General features: G+C 37.4%; 1 protein-coding gene across 6 annotated transcripts in view; it reads left to right on the top strand.

The window, feature by feature from the left end:
• Window positions 1-17,584, top strand: part of GDPD4 (glycerophosphodiester phosphodiesterase domain containing 4) — a 138,742-nt gene that overhangs the window by 93,360 nt on the left and 27,798 nt on the right. For all 6 annotated transcript variants that reach the window (XM_047692785.1, XM_047692784.1, XM_047692780.1 and 3 more), the window contains 2 exons: window positions 9,272-9,493; window positions 10,457-10,611. In XM_047692785.1, the coding sequence (XP_047548741.1) occupies window positions 9,272-9,493; window positions 10,457-10,611 (377 nt within the window). The remainder of the gene's footprint in view (window positions 1-9,271; window positions 9,494-10,456; window positions 10,612-17,584) is intronic.

Below are 17,584 nucleotides of genomic sequence, written 5' to 3' on the forward strand. Positions count from 1 at the left end.
CCAGTGGTTCTGGTACAATGGTCAATTATTTAGTTGTTGTTTGAATCAATATATTAATGTCCATAGCCATAATTTGGATAATATGCAGTAGAACTTTCTGCAACTCCTGAAAATATTTTGTCTTTGTTATATTTCTTTTGGTGGATGTTTTTTGCAGACTAGATTCCTAATGATGAAATTTATAGGAAAGTGCTATAGAGAAGAAAGTAGTGTTCTTCTGACAAAAGTAACAGTTACAAATTAGGACGTGGAAAAGGATTCAAAATTGTTAGAAATTCCCACTACCTAAATGGTTTTAGTACTTTGAGCAATCTGATTTTTCATGGTAGTAGAATTAATAGTAAAGGTAGTTGCACCTGTATCAACAAGAAGTTGTATTGTTGTTCATCTATATTTACAGATAATTCTTTTCAGAACTGTATGTTGAGTGATAATGTTTCCCTTTAAGTGGCATTATTGGGAAGATTATGGAAAATTGTTTTATTTCTTACCAATATGACATTGGACCATTATGACATAGGACATTGGATTGTCCTACTTGTAATTTCTCTAAGTATAACCATAGAGAACTGAGAACTTTTTGGTGTTGTTTTATTTGAGGAATGAAGTGTTTTATATGGAGAACCAGAAATTTTTTTCATTTTACCTCATTACCTCATTTTACCTCATTATTTCCTTGGGCTTTTTTGAAAATGTTCAATCATATGTTGGAGAGAGGTTAAACTGGCTATGTCCTATTCCCGTTTATTTTTCTCACTAAATACCCTATGTTATATACAAAAAAAAGGGCTCAATTTACTTTAGCCATTAGAGCTACCCCCATAAGATTATTTAAAGCTTACTGAAATCTAGTTTTAAACTCTCCTCTTGTTTAATCTTTTTTGTTGTTGTTGTTCAGTTTATCCTTAAAGGAAAGGATTTTATAAATGTCCTTGTACAGTGCATCACCTATTCTTTTTGCCTGCTCAGAGACATTTTTCAATGTATGCACAGCTGAGTTATCTAAGTTCTGTCTTGGTCTTTTTCATTCTGTTCTTTTTTTTAATTACTTTTTTTATTTTTAATTTTTAAAAAATTTTTTATAAACATATATTTTTATCCCCAGGGGTACAGGTCTGTGAATCGCCAGGTTTACACACTTTACAACACTCACCATAGCACATACCCTCCCCAGTGTCCATAACCCCACCCCCCCTCTCCCAACCACCCTCCCCCCATCAACCCTCAGTTTGTTTTGTGAGATTAAGAGTCACTTATGGTTTGTCTCCCTCCCAATCCCATCTTGTTTCATTTACTCTACTCCGACCCCCTTAACCCCCCATGTTGCATCTCCTCTCCCTCATATCAGGGAGATCATATGATAGTTGTCTTTCTCCGATTGACTTATTTCGCTAAGCATGATACCCTCTAGTTCCATCCACGTCGTCGCAAATGGCAAGATTTCATTTCTTTTGATGGCTGCATAGTATTCCATTGTGTATATATACCACATCTTCTTTATCCATTCGTCTGTAGATGGACATCTAGGTTCTTTCCATAGTTTGGCTATTGTAGACATTGCTGCTATAAACATTTGGGTGCACGTTCCCCTTCGGATCACTACGTTTGTATCTTTAGGGTAAATACGCAGCAGTGCAATTGCTGGGTCATAGGGTAGTTCTATTTTCAACATTTTGAGGAACCTCCATGCTGTTTTGCAGAGTGGTTGCACCAGCTTGCATTCCCACCAACAGTGTAGGAGGGTTCCCCTTTCTCCGCATCCTCGCCAGCATCTGTCATTTCCTGACTTGTTAATTTTAGCCATTCTGACTGGTGTGAGGTGATATCTCATTGTGGTTTTGATTTGTATTTCCCTGATGCCGAGTGATGTGGAACACTTTTTCATGTGTCTGTTGGCCATCTGGATGTCTTCTTTGCAGAAATGTCAGTTCATGTCCTCTGCCCATTTCTTGATTAGATTATTTGTTCTTTGGGTGTTGAGTTTGCTAAGTTCTTTATAGATTTTGGACACTAGCCCTTTATCTGATATGTCGTTTGCAAATATCTTCTACCATTCTGTCAGTTGTCTTTTGGTTTTGTTAACTGTTTTCTTTGCTGTGCAAAAGCTTTTGATCTTGATAAAATCCCAATAGTTCATTTTTGCCCTTGCTTCCCTTGCCTTTGGCGATGTTCCTAGGAAGATGTTGCTGCGGCTGAGGTCGAAGAGGTTGCTGCCTGTGTTCTCCTCAAGGATTTGGATGGATTCCTTTCTCACTTTGAGGTCCTTCATCCATTTTGAGTCTATTTTCATGTGTGGTGTAAGGAAATGATCCAATTTCATTTTTCTGCATGTGGCTGTCCAATTTTCCCAACACCATTTATTGAAGAGGCTGTCTTTTTTCCATTGGACATTCTTTCCTGCTTTGTTGAAGATTAGTTGACCATAGAGTTGAGGGTCCATTTCTGGGCTCTCTATTCTGTTCCAGTGATCTATGTGTCTGTTTTTGTGCCAGTACCATGCTGTCTTGATGATGACAGCTTTGTAATAGAGCTTGAAGTCCGGAATTGTGATGCCACCAACTTTGGCTTTCTTTTTTAATATTCCTTTGGCTATTCGAGGTCTTTTCTGGTTCCATATAAATTTTAGGATTATCTGTTCCATTTCTTTGAAAGGAATGGATGGTATTTTGATAGGAATTGCATTAAAGGTGTAGATTGCTTTAGGTAGCATAGACATTTTCACAATATTTATTCTTCCAATCCAGGAGCATGGAACATTTTTCCATTTCTTTGTATCTTCCTCAATGTCTTTCATGAGTACTTTACAGTTTTCTGTGTATAGATTCTTAGCCTCTTTGGTTAGGTTTATTCCTAGGTATCTTATAGTTTTGGGTGCAATTGTAAATGGGATGGACTCCTTAATTTCTCTTTCTTCTGTCTTATTGTTAGTGTAGAGAAATGCAACTGATTTCTGTGCATTGATTTTATATCCTGACACTTTACTGAATTCCTGTACAAATTCTAGCAGTTTTGGAGTGGAGTCTTTTGGTTTTTCCACATATAGTATCATATCATCTGCGAAGTGTGATAGTTTGACTTTTTCTTTGCCAATTTGGATGCCTTTAATTTCCTTTTGTTTTCTGATTGCTGAGGCTAGGACTTCTAGTACTATGTTGAATAGCAGTGGTGATAACGGACATCCCTGCCGTGTTCCTGACCTTAATGGAAAAGCTTTCAGTTTTTCTCCATTGAGAATGATATTTGCAGTGGGTTTTTCATAGATAGCTTTGATAATATTGAGGTATGTGCCCTCTATCCCTACACTTTGAAGAGTTTTGATCAGGAAGGGATGCTGTACTTTGTCAAATGCTTTTTCAGCATCTATGGAGAGTATCATATGGTTCTTGTTCTTTCTTTTATTGATGTGTTGTATCACATTGATTGATTTGCGGATGTTGAACCAACCTTGCAGCCCTGGAATAAATCCCACTTGGTCGTGGTGAATAATCCTTCTAATGTACTGTTGAATCCTACTGGCTAGTATTTTGGGGAGAATTTTTGCATCTGTGTTCATCAAGGATATTGGTCTGTAGTTCTCTTTTTTGATGGGATCCTTGTCTGGTTTTGGGATCAAGGTGATGCTGGCCTCATAAAATGAGTTTGGAAATTATCCTTCCATTTTTATTTTTTGGAAGAGTTTCAGGAGAATGGGAATTAGTTCTTTAAATGTTTGGTAGAATTCCCCCGGGAAGCCATCTGGCCGTGGGCTTTTGTTTGTTTGGAGAAATTTGATGACTGTTTCAATCTCCTTACTGCTTATGGGTCTCTTCAGGCTTTCTATTTCTTCATGGTTCAGTTGTGGTAGTTTATATGTCTCTAGGAATGCATCCATTTCTTCCAGATTGTCAAATTTGTTGGCATAGAGTTGCTCTTAGTATGTTCTTATAATTGTCTGTATTTCTTTCATGTTAGTTGTGATCTCTCCTCTTTCATTCATGATTTTATTTATTTGGGTCCTTTCTCTTTTCTTTTTGATAAGTCTGGCCAGGGCTTTATCAATCTTATTAATTCTTTCAAAGAACCAGCTCCTAGTTTCGTTGATTTGTTCTATTGTTTTTTTGGTTTCTATTTCATTGATTTCTGCTCTGATCTTTATGATTTCTCTTCTCCTGCTGGGTTTAGGGTTTCTTTCTTGTTCTTTCACCAGCTCCTTTAGGTGTAGGGTTAGGTTGTGTACCTGAGACCTTTCTTGTTTCTTGAGAAAGGCTTGTACCGCTATATATTTTCCTCTCAGGACTGCCTTTGTTGTGTCCCCCAGATTCTGAACCGTTGTGTTTTCATTATCATTTGTTTCCATAAATTTTTTCAATTCTTCTTTAATTTCCTGGTTGACCCATTCATTCTTTAGAAGGATGCTGTTTAGTCTCCATGTATTTGGGTTCTTTCCAAATTTCCTCTTGTGATTGAGTTCTAGCTTTAGAGCATTGTGGTCTGAAAATATGCAGGGAATGATCCCAATCTTTTGATACCGGTTGAGACTTGATTTAGGACCAAGAATGTGATCTATTCTGGAGAATGTTCCATGTGCACTAGAGAAGAATGTGTATTCTGTTGCTTTGGGATGAAATGTTCTGAATATATCTGTGATGTCCATCTGGTCCAGTGTGTCATTTAAGGCCTTGATTTCCTTGTTGATCTTTTGCTTGGATGATCTGCCCATTTCAGTGAGGGGAGTGTTAAAATCCCCTACTATTATTGTATTCTTGTCGATGTGTTTCTTTGATTTTGTTATTAATTGGTTTATATAGTTGGCTGCTCCCACGTTAGGGGCATAGATATTTAAAATTGTTAGATCTTCTTGTTGGACAGTTCCTTTGAGTATGATATAGTGTCCTTCCTCATCTCTTATTATAGTCTTTGGCTTAAAATCTAATTGATCTGATATAAGGATTGCCACTCCTGCTTTCTTCTGATGTCCATTAGCATGGTAAATTCTTTTCCACCCCCTCACTTTAAACCTGGAGGTGTCTTTGGGTGTAAGATGAGTTTCTTGTAGGCAACATATAGATGGTTTTTGTTTTTTTATCCATTCTGATACCCTGTGTCTTTTGATTGGGGCATTTAACCCATTAACATTCAGGGTAAGTATTGAGAGATATGAATTTAGTGTCATTGTATTGCCTGTAAGGTGACTGTTATTGTATATTGTCTCTGTTTCTTTCTGATCTACTACTTTTAGGGTCTCTCTTTGCTTAGAGGACCCCTTTCAATATTTCCTGTAGAGCTGGTTTGGTGTTTGCAAATTCTTTCCGTTTTTGTTTTTCCTGGAAGCTTTTTATCTCTCCTTCTATTTTCAATGATAGCCTAGCTGGATATAGTATTCTTGGCTGCTTGTTTTTCTCGTTTAGTGCTCTGAATATATCATGCCAGCTCTTTCTGGCCTGCCAGGTCTCTGTGGATAAGTCTGCTGCCAATCTAATATTTTTACCATTGTACGTTACAGACTTCTTTTCCCAGGCTGCTTTCAGGATCTTTTCTTTGTCACTAAGACTTGTAAATTTTACTATTAGGTGATGGGGTGTGGACCTATTCTTATTGATTTTGAGGGCGGGTGTCTCTGAACCTCCTGGATTTTGATGCTTGTTCCCTTTGCCATATTGGGGAAATTCTCTCCAATAATTCTCTCTAATATACCTTCTGCTCCCCTCTGTCTTTCTTCATCTTCTGGAATCCCAATTATTCTAACATTGTTTCGTCTTATGGTGTCACTTATCTCTCGAATTCTCCCCTCATGGTCCAGTAGCTGTTTGTCCCTCTTTTGCTCAGCTTCTTTATTCTCTGTCATTTGGTCTTCTATATCACTAATTCTTTCTTCTGCCTCATTTATCCTAGCAGTGAGAGCCTCCATTTTTTATTGCACCTCATTAATAGCCTTTTCAATTTCAACTTGGTTAGATTTTAGTTCTTTTATTTCTCCAGAAAGGGCTTTTATATCTCCCGAGAGGGTTTCTCTAATATCTTCCATGCCTTTTTCGAGCCCAGCTAGAACCTTGAGAATCGTCATTCTGAACTCTGGATCTGATATATTACCGATGTCTGTATTGATTAGGTCCCTAGCCTTTGGTACTGCCTCTTGTTCTTTTTTTTGTGGTGAATTTTTCCGCCTTGTCATTTTGTCCAGATAAGAGTATATGAAGGAGCAAGTAAAATACTAAAGGGGTGGCAAAGACCCCAGGAAAATATGCTTTAACCAAATCAGAAGAGATCCCAAATCATGGGGGGAGAGAAAGTGGATGAAAAAAGGTTCAGAAAAAAAAAAAAAGGAAACAATTAAAAAAAGAAAATGAATAAAGAAAAAATATAAAAAAGAAAATATATATATTAGATAAACTAGTTTAAAAACGTTAAAAAAGAAAAGGGTAAAAGTTAAAAAAAATTTAGCAGAAGAAAAAAAATTGAAAAAGAAAAAAAATTAAAGTAACTGCAAGACTAAAGAATCATGGGGAGAAAGCCATGAGTTCCGTGCTTTTCTTTCTCCTCCTCTGGAATTCTGCTGCTCTCCTTGGTATTGAAACTGCACTCCTTGGTAGGTGAACTTGGTCCTGGCTGGGTTTCCTGTTGATCTTCTGGGGGAGGGGCCTGTTTTAGTGATTCCCAAGTGTCTTTGCCCCAGGCGGAGTTGCACCGCCCTTACCAGGGGCCAGGCTGAGTACTCAGCTTGGGTTTGCTTTCGGGAGCTTTTGTTCCCTGAGTGCTTTCCGTAGAGTTCCGGAGGGTGGGAATGAAGATGGCGGCCTCCCAGTGTCCGGCCTGGAGGAGCCGAGAGCTCGGGGCCCAATTCCTCAGTGCGCCCTCAGAGAATAGCACCCAATTACTCCTGTCTCCCTGGCCTCTGGCTGCCCTCTGAGCTGACCGAGCCTGCGACCGGTTCAAGGTAACCCTGAGCTTAGAGCTCACTCCTCAGCTCTGTCTCTGTAGCCAGCTTCCCTGTTCTAATACCTGCAAGCTCTGCGACACTTAGACACCCCCGATGCTTCTGTGACCCTGCGGGACATGAGGCCACGCTGACCTCGCGTGGACTTCACCCCGGTTAGACCTCTGGAGTGATGTCCCTCAGTGGAACAGACTTTTAAAAGTCCTGATTTTGTGCTCCGTTGCTCCACCGCTTGCCGGGAGCCGGCCCCTGCCCCCGCGGTCTATCTTCCCGTCGCTTTGGATTCACTTCTCCGCCAGTCCTACCTTTCAGAAAGTGGTTGACTTTCAGTTTCTAGAATTGCTGTTCTTCTTCTCCTCAGGCTCCCATTGGATTTGTAGGTGTTTGCAATCTTTAGATAAGCTATCTCTCTGATCTCCTGCTATCTGAAGTAGTCTCAGCCTGCTACTTCTCCACCATCTTGACTCCTCCCCTCATTCTGTTCTTTTAAAAAATTTCCCCACATGAAGATCTAATAATTAAGTGAATCAGTTGTTCTAGATCTGGTAGAATCTAACAGTATATCATATTTTGAAGCAAATTTTCTCTTTTCCTGAGGATTAAGAAAACCTTTAATAATAGACCTCAGCTCAGATCTAGACCATGGTTTAACTTAATTTCTATGGCCTGACTTCTGTTCTAGCATGAGGTTACCATACAATCTGATAATTTCTTTGCTGAGAATAAGGAGGTCAGGGGAAGGGGAAGAAATAGGGTAAGAAGGAGAACAAAGATAAAGTTGTATAGGAAAAAGAGATTACTTGCCTCTTAAGGAAAGAACTCATGTCCTGTTTCTTCTTAGAAGTAGCCTTTTATCACTGACTTCACCTACAAAATGATCTAAAATGGGCAAATGACTATAAAAGTAGTCATCTATTAAATTTAATATAGCTAATATACATATGGACTGAGGTGTAAGATAAAATGTGGTGTATTGCAAAGAAAATATGATAGTTCCTGCTATAAGGGAGGTACAGTCCAGTAGAGACAGTAGGAAGTTAGGGAACTATGTGAATTGTGCACATTTTCTATGTACTAGACATGCTCATAGATGCTGTATTTTATTTTTGAATATTTAATATTTAATTATTTGAATTATTTGAATATTTAATATTTAATATTCAAAATAATCCTGAGAGGGGCTCCTGGGTGGCTCAATTGGTTAAGCATCTGCCTTCCATTCAGGTCACCATCTCCATGTCCTAGGATTGAGTCCTGTGTAGGACTCAGCTCAGCGGGGTGTGTGCTGCTCCCTCTCCCCCTGCCTCTCTTCCTGCTCATCCTCTCTCTCTGTGTATTTCCCTGTCTCGAATGAATAAAATCTTTAAAAAAAAACAAAACACCAAAATAATCCTGAGGAATACATAGATTACTTCTCCCCTCCCCCATTTTATAGTTTGGGCAATAAAGACTCTGAGAATTTAAAGGTTTTACCAAGGTTACACAACAAGAGACATATGAAACCAGGATGTGAACCTGGTCTGAGACATAAACAAGTAGAAGGAAGAATGAAACATGCAACTGAGGCATAAAAATGAGCCTTTGGAGTTTAATACCATCGAAGTGTCTTTAGTTCAGGAATATTTAAGGAAGGCTTCATGAAGGAGGTAACACTTAAGCTGTAGGTTTAGGAAGGTGGCGGGGGTGCTGCCTGGGTGGCTCAGTCCGTTAAGCATCTGCCTTTGGTTTGGGTCATGATCCCAGTACCCTGGGATTGAGTGCTATGTCTGACTCCCTGCTCATCAGCAGGGAGTCTGCTTCTCTCTCTCCCTCTCCTTCTTCCCTCTGCATGTGCTTTCTCTCTCTCTCTCTCTCTCAAATAAATAAATAAATAAGTATTTCTAAAAAAAGATTTTGAAGGTAGATTCGTCAAAGAAAGCCAATGAATTATAGAGTTGGGATTGAATCCAATTTAATCTGAAGCCAGAGCCTATTTTCTTTCCATTACATAAAACTAGAACAGCGAGAGCAAATGTGGGAAGCCAGTGTGACTTTTATGAAAAGAGATTTTATTATCTCAAGTTATAGAAAAAAAAGCTGAAAAGGAAGGTCAAGACAAAAATATGAAGGAACTTCAGTGCAAACACATGTCATACAGTGTAGAAGAAATCATTCCAAATACCATGATTACCTATGAAGATTACATTTAATTTCTCTCCTTGGCAACTCTTACCTCAAGACCAGTATTTCAGAGGGTCTGGTGGGTGGAATGATAATGGAGCAAAATGGAGGTAGGTCTGGGAGTGGGGCTATAGAACAGGAAAACTGGAAACTGCTTTTGATAGGAACCAATGTATTCTTTGATGTATTTGTTTTTAGTCGAAACCATTTTACAGAATGAAAGCCCTATCAAAGGCTGATCGTGAAAGAGCAGAAAATCAGACGATTCCAAAACTAATCGATTTATTGGAACTTGCACAGAAGGAAAAAAAATTTGTGATGTTTGATCTTAATGCCCCTCCACAAAAACATCCTCTCAGAGGCACATATATTCGCCGTGTAGTACGCTTAATCCTTGACTCTAAAATTGAGCAACATCTGGTATGTCTACCTCATTATTCATGGTAGAGTTTGGGAGGTGGGTAACATGTCCCAGGAGAATAGCAGTTGAGCTTGACCTATCCTGTAGATCTTCCCTGAGATGCCCAAATAATTTTGCTATCTGTAGAAATGGAGGTTTTTACTTATGTAGCTGCATGTCGCAAACTAAGAATGACCCAGTTGAATTTTCCCCAGTAGGGAAAACATGGAAGCTGTTTGCTACTCCAAACCAAATGAAATAACAGCACTCTGTTAAAAAAAAAAGTATGTGTGTAATGATTATGTGATGTGACCTGCGTTGTCACTGGCATAGAACTATTATAGGCATAGAACTATTAGAAGGGGCTTGGGCAACACTGAGGATTTGGCTTTAATTAATGATACAGAAGAAACAACTGGTTCTTATTTGTTCAGAGATTTGAGCAGAGATTTGTTTATCATGTTTTTCAGAAGCAATTCTCTGCATTTGAGCAATCATTCCAAATCTCTTAAGTTTTCAGAATGTGGTAGAGTGCTGAGTGAAACAAATAATGTGTTTCCCTGCGAATGGAACTATTTCAACAGATGAATCCTTATAGTATTCCCCGATGACAGGAAATGACCCCTTTCAAAGGTGATTTTTAGTGTCATCAACCATAGGAAATATGATTCCCACCTTTCATCCACACCTACCAACCCTCATCTACTTTGGCTCCTGTGAGGCTATCTAAACGCAATGGGTCTTTGACTCAGGATGTTAACTCTGAGAAATCTCAGCTCCAGAACAATCCTGGTGAAAGCCCCGTTATAAGAGTTCATTAGACAGTATTAGGCCAAGTTGCGTCTCATCAAGAACTAGAATCTCTCTCCACTCCCTGTAGACTGTTAACCAGTGCTGGAATGAGGCTCCATTTATTCTACATGGGGCTCTTTGTACCTGGAGAGCTGATTATCCACTGAGTGACTTCCTTTTTTTCCTTACAGATTTTTTGGTTGCCAGCTTTCGACAGGGAATATGTCAAACAAGCAGCTCCTGGTTTTCAGCAAGTGGGCAGGTTATATTCCATTGAACGTCTTACAAAAGAAAATATCAGTAGAATAAACGTTGACTACAAGAGGTTGTTCTACAGTGGGTTGAGGTAAGAGTTTGACCACACTCCTCTTGGCAAATATTGCCTTACTTGCATAAAATCTGCTCTCCCACCAAGCTCCTTAGCTTCTCCTTCTCATCTCAGGATTTCTTTGTATGGCCCTTTTTGGAATCCCCTGTTTTCCCCTCTTCCCCTTCCCACCCTATCTTCCACCCTCCCTCCCTCTACCAGCAAACATTTATCAAGTGTAGACTATGTCCCTTGAACATAGTCTTCAGCCCCTTCTCCTTTATCTCCAATCTATTATCATTCAACACGCTGTTTTGTATGCTTGGTGGTTTTGTTCCTATATAAGGTGATCATTGAACAGTCAGAAATCAGGAAGTTGTTTATTTCCTTCCGCCATTACCAGATGGATTGCAGTACCTCATCAATAGCTTTGTGGTCCAGATAGCCACATTTCTTGTAGGGATAATTAAGAACATAACTAAATCATTAAAAAAAAAAACAACAACAACCTTAAAATAGCCAAGCACAAGAAGAAACTAAAATTATTAGCTACATTTATAAATATGTAATTAATGACAGATTTTTCAAATCAAAAGCACCAGGGAATAAAATGTCGACTTTTCCAAACTTAACTATTATTAATCACAGCTTAATTTAGTCCATATTTCCTTTCTCTTAGATTTAAAAGTAAATTTTTTCAGATGCTTTAAATGCTTCAAAGACAAAGTTTTCCTTGGAGAAATGTATATCCAAAATCTCTTTGGGCTTAATAAAAATTGCCACTAAATACCTTTCTGTGTCTCAAGCCATGAACTAAGCTGTTGGATTTACCTCTGCTCCTGTTCTCACTTTCCCTGTCTCTGGCCATGTGGTTGATCATGAAATCTTGCCTTTTTCCTTTTGGTATTTCCCAATCAGAACATTTTTCTTTGCTCAACTACTACTTCTATTTTGAGTGTATTTCTCTTTCCTTTTACTTTTTTTTGAATAGAAAATAGTTCTATGATGTTCTTCTACTCATAATTTAGATCAACGAGTAGTTGAAAAATAATTATAATAGCTTCCATTTATTGAGCCTTTATTATGTATCAGATTCTATGGTTATTAGACCACAGGCTCTTTTTCTGATCGTGGCCTACTCATCAGTTACACATGACCTTGGACAAATTTCTAATCGTCCGTTTTCTCATTTGTAAATTAAGAGTAGCAAAACCTAAGGAGAAAAAAAAAGAATAGCAGTAACATGATGGACTGGTTAAAGGATTAGATGAGAATATTCTTCATATTATGCACATGCAAAATGCTGGGCAAGTGTAAGTACACAATTAAGTGCTAGCTGCTGCTTTTATCATCACCAGCCTTACATGCTGTGCCCTGGAAATTATCACCATCCCTTTTGCAAATGAGGAAACTTGCCTCTAAAGAGGCAAAGTTCGAACAGGCTAGGTAATCCACCAAAATTAATATACTTGATCAGTGGGGGACCAAACTTAGATTTATTTTTAAAAATATTTTATTTATTTATTTGAGAGAGAAAGACAATACATAAATGGGGAGAGGCAGAGGGAGAAGCAGGTTTTCCTGCTTCTCATGACCCTGGGATCATGACCTGAGCCGAAGGCAGCTGCTTAACCGACTGAACCACCCAGGTGCCACTAAACTGAGATTTAAACATAGGTTTGACAGAGTCCAGAATCCAAACTCTTTCACCCTTGGTCTTTGAAATTATTTCTTGGCTATAGTTATATGGGCATAGTTTCAACTGACATCAAATTTGAGAGGGATCATATCCTGAGTCCTGTTGGAAGTCAAGCAGCTTAATTTAGCTCAGCGAATAATTACTGTGTGATAATAAGTGCATCATGCTAGTTTTATGTGAAAAGTCAGAAGCAAGGCGCAATCCTTTTCCTTGATTGTATTCCAATAAGGACATGTTTTCTAATAAGCACAATAAGGGTTTTTCCATATAGCTATACTCCAAGGCTGACTGTGAAAAATTCATGTATTATACATTCTTCCAAGTCCTTCTCCTCAAGGACCATTTTAAGAAATTAATTTGTTGTACCTTAAATTATTTGTATAATGTTTATGACCAGAATATTTGTAATTATGATCACAATTCCAATACATTTTCTGTGTTATGCTCACTTCATAGTCTGGCCACAGTTACAAGACATTGTGACCTTGCCATTTTGACTGAGAATGCTTTAAATACATTATTTTAATCAAAATTATATGAATATAGAGATGCCCTCTGCTTTATTTCTGATGTGGGAATTTTTATAGTGTTTTAAAAACTTAATTTTAGGGGCAGCTGGGTGGCTCAGTCAAGTGTCTGCCTTTGGCTCAGTTCAGATCCCAGGGTCTCGGGGCTGAGCCCCACATTTTTTCCTAGCACCATTTATTGAAGTGATTATCTTTCCCCAATCATATATTCTTGCCTCCTTTGTCCTAGATTAATTGACTGGGTATGCATGAGTTTATTTCCAGGCTCTTTGTTCTTTTGATCTGTGTGTCTGTGTTTTGCCTGTACCATACTGTTTTGATTATTACAGCTTTGTAGTATATTTTGAAATCTGAGCTTGTGATACTTCCAGCTTTGTTGTTTTTACTTAAAATTGCTTTGGCTATTTAAGGTGTTTTGGGGTCTCATACAAATTTTAGGAATACTTGTTCTAGTTCTGTGAAAAATGTTCTTGGTATTTTGATAGATAGTTTGAATCTGTAGATTACTTTGAATAGTATGGACATTCTGACATTATTAATTCTTTCAATCCATGAGCGTGGAATTCTTTCCATTTCTTTGTGTCATCTTCAATTTCTTTCATTAATTGTTTTGTAGTTTTCAGAGGGCAGGTTTTTCACCTCCTTGATTAAATTTGTTCCTAGGTATTTTATTCTTTTTGGTGTAATTGTAAATGGGATTATTTTCTTAATTTCTCTCTATGTTGCTTCATTTTTAATGTATAGAAACACAACAGATTTCTGTGTATTAATTTTATATCCTGCAACTTGACTGAATTAATTTATCAGTTCTAATAGCTTTTGATGGACTCCTTAAGGGTTTTCTCTATATGGTATCATGTCATCTACAAATTTTGACAGTTTTACTTCTTCCTTATGAATTTTAATGCCTTTGATTTCTTTTTCTTATCTGATTACTACAGTGAAGATGTCCAGTACTATGCTGAATAGAAGTGGTGAGAGTAGACATCTTGTCTTGTTCCTGATCTTAGAGGAAAAGCTCTCAGTTTTTCCCCATTGAGTATGATGTTAGCTCTGGGTTTTTCATATATGGCATTTATAATATTGCAGCATGTTCCCTCTAACCCCACTTTTTTGAAAGTTTTTATCATGAACAGATATATTTTTCAGATGCTTTTTCTGCACCTTTTGAGATGATCATATGGGTTTTATCTTTCTTCTTGTTAATGGAATATATCTCATGGGTTGATTTGCTAATATTAAACCATACTTGTGTCCTTGTAATAAATCCCACTTGATTGTGTTGAATTCAATTTGCTAATATTTTGTTGAGGATTTTTGCATCTATGTTCATTGAAGATATTGGCCTGTAGTTCTTTTTTATTTTGTCCTTTTCAGGTTTTGGTATCAGGGTAATCCTAGCCTCATAGAATGAATTTGGAAGTTGTCCTTCCTCATATTTTTTTGGAAAAATTGGGGAAGAATAGGTATTAACACTTATTTAAATATTTGGTATACTTCACCCATGGAGCTGTCTGGTTCTGTACTTTTATTTGGAAGTTTTTTGATTACTGATTAAATTTCATTACTAGTGATTGATGTGTTCAGATTTTCTTTTTTATTTATTTATTTATTTATTTATTTGAAAGGCAGAGATCACAAGGAGGCAGAGAGGCAGGCAGAGAGAGAGAGAGGGAAGCAGGCTCCCTGCTGAGCAGAGAACCCGATGTGAGACTCGATCCCAGGACCCCGAGATCATGACATGAGCCGAAGGCAGCGGCTTAACCCACTGAGCCACCCAGGCGCCCCGATGTTCAGATTTTCTATTTCTTCCTGATTCAGTTTGGAAAATTGTATGTTTCTTGAAATTTATCCATTTCTGCTAGGTTGTCTAATTTGTTGATGTATAATTATTTATATTCTTTTGTAATTTTTTGTATTTCTGTGGTGTTCATTGTAACTTCTCTTCTTTGATTTCTGAATTTATTTGAGTCATCTGTCTTTTTTTTGATGAGTTTGGCTAAAGATTTATTAATTTTGTTTAATTTTTCAAAGAAACAACTCTTGGTTTCACTGAGGTTTTTTTGTTCTTTTTTTTGTCTGTTTATTTCCACTCTAATCTTTATTATTTCCTTCCTTCTACTTGTTTTGTTTGTTCTTTTTCTAGCTCTTTTAGATGTAAGATTAGGTTGTGTATTTGTAGTTTTTCTGGTTTCTTGAGATAGGCCTTTATTTCTACAAACTTCCCTTTTTGAACTGTTTTTGCTTTGTCCCAAAGATTTTGGATCATTGTGCTTTCATTTTCATGTTTATGTAAATATTATTTCCTCTTTGATTTCTTCATTGATCCATTGGTTGTTTAGTACCATGTTGTTTAGCCTCCATGTGTTTGTGGTTTTTCCAATTTTTTTTCTTGTAATTGATTTCTAGTTTCATGCTGTTGTGGTTGGAAAAGATACTTGGTATAATTTCAGTCTTCCTAAATTTATTGATACTTATTTTGTAGCCTAACATGTGATCTGTTTTGGAGAATGTTCCTTGTGCAGTTGAAAAGAATCTGTATTCTGCTGCTCATGGATGGAATGTTCTGTGTATATCTGTTACGTCTAGTGTATCATTCAAAGCCAGTGTTCCTTTGCTAATTTTCTGTCTAGGTGATCTATCCATTGATTTTTTTTTAAAGATTTTATTTATTTATTTGACAGAGATCACAAGTAGACAGAGAGGCAGGTAGTAGAGAGAGGGGGAAGCAGGCTTCCCGCTGAGCAGAGAGCCTGATGCGGGCTCAATCCCAGGACCCTGAGACCATGACCTGAGCTGAAGGCAGAGGCTTAAACCACTGAGCCACCCAGGTGCCCCCTATCCATTGATTTAAAGAGTATTAAAGTCCCCTACTATAATTGTATTACTGTCAGTTTCTCTCTTTATAACTGTTAATATTTGCTTATATATACACGTGCTCTACTGTTGGGTGTGTAAATATTTATATTTGTTATATCCTTTTGTTAGATTAATTTCTTTATCATGTAATGCAGTTCTTTGTATCTTGTTATAGTCTGTGTTTTAAAGTCCATTTTGTCTGATAGAAGTATTGCTACCCTGGCCTTTAAAATTTTTTTTTGCTTCCATTTGCATAAAATAAGTTTTTCTACCCATTCACTTTCAGTCTGTATTTGTTTTCAGGCCTAAAGTGAGTCTCTTGTAGGCAGAATAACATTGGTCTTGGATTTTTTTGTTTTTTGTTTTGTTTTTTTTTAACCATTCTTTCACTTTATGTATTTTGATTGGAGTGTTTAGTCCATTAACATTTAAATTAATTACTAATATGTATGGAGTTATTGCCATCTTATTATTGTTTTGTGGTTATTTTTGTAGTTATTCTCTGTTCCCTTTTTCTTCCCTTGCTCTCTTCCCTGTGCTTTTTGATGGCTTTCTTTTGTGGTATGCTTTGATTCTTTTCTCTCTCTAATTTTTGGGTATCTATCATAAGTTTTTGATTTGTGGTTACTGTTGAGTTTATACATAGCATCTTAAGTGTGTAGCAGTCTACATTAAATTTATGGTCACTTAAGTTTGAGCACCTTTTTTTTTTTTTAATTTTATTTGTTTGACAGAAGGAGAGAGATCACAAGTAGGCAGAGAGGCGGAGAGAGAGGGGGAACCAGTCCCTGCCGAGCAGAGAACCCCATGCGGGGCTCGATCCCAGGACCCTGAGATCATGACCTGAGCCAAAGGCATAGGCTTAACCCACTGAGCCACCTAGGTGTCCCAAGTTTGGACACATTCTAAAAGCACTAATTTTTGTTTCCCTTCTCCATTTTATGCATATGATGTCATATTTTATATCTTTTTATTTTGTGTGTTCTTTGATTTACAAAATTTTTTATAGATATTTTTCATAGATATGAGAGAGAGAGAGCCAGTACGAGTGGGAGGGAGGGGCATAGGAAGAAGCAGACTTCCTGCTGAGCAGAGAGCCAGACACAGGACTAGATCCCAGGACCATAGGATCATGACGTGAGCCAAAGGCGGATGCTTAACCAACTGAGCCACACAGGCACCCCTAAATATGATTATTTACATATTTAGTTTTTTACAGAGTAGTTTTACTACTCTTGTACTTTAACCTTTATACCAGCTTTATAACCTTTAATTTGTGGCTCCTTTTACCTGTGAATATTTTCCCTTTCATAATTTTCTTCTAATTATAGCCTTTTCTTTTCACTTAAAGAATTCTTCTTAACCTTTCTTATAAATCTGGTTTAGTGATGATGAACTCCTTCAATTTTTGTATATCTCCTTCTCTGTCATTATTTTTTGCCATTTTGCTCTAAAAAAAAAAAGAAAAAAAAAACAGAACTAGGTTTCATGCCCAGTGTGGGGCCTGAACTAATGACCCTGAGATTCAGAGTCACATGCTCTACTGAGTGAGCCACCAGGCACCTTACCATTTTACTTTATATGTTTTGGTGTGGACCTCCTTGGGTTTATCTTTTTAAGGCTCTCTGTACTTCTGGACCTAGATGTCTGTTTCCTTTCCCAGATTAGGGAAATCTTTAGTTGTCCTTTCTTTAAAGAATTTTTCCGCTCCTTTCTCTTTTTCTTTTCCTTCTGGGATCCCTGTAACATGAATGTTATTACACTTGATGTCACTGAGTTCCTTTTACTTACTTACTCACTTACTTTGTTCTTTTTTCTTTTTGCTGTTCAGCTTGGTTGCTTTCCATTACCTTGTCTTCCAGATTGCTGATCCATTCTTTGGCTTCCTTTGATCTGCTGTTGAGTTCCTCTAGTATATTTTTTATTT

This window comes from Lutra lutra, chromosome 10 (genome assembly GCF_902655055.1).
Source record: "Lutra lutra chromosome 10, mLutLut1.2, whole genome shotgun sequence".
Taxonomy (NCBI): domain Eukaryota; kingdom Metazoa; phylum Chordata; class Mammalia; order Carnivora; family Mustelidae; genus Lutra; species Lutra lutra.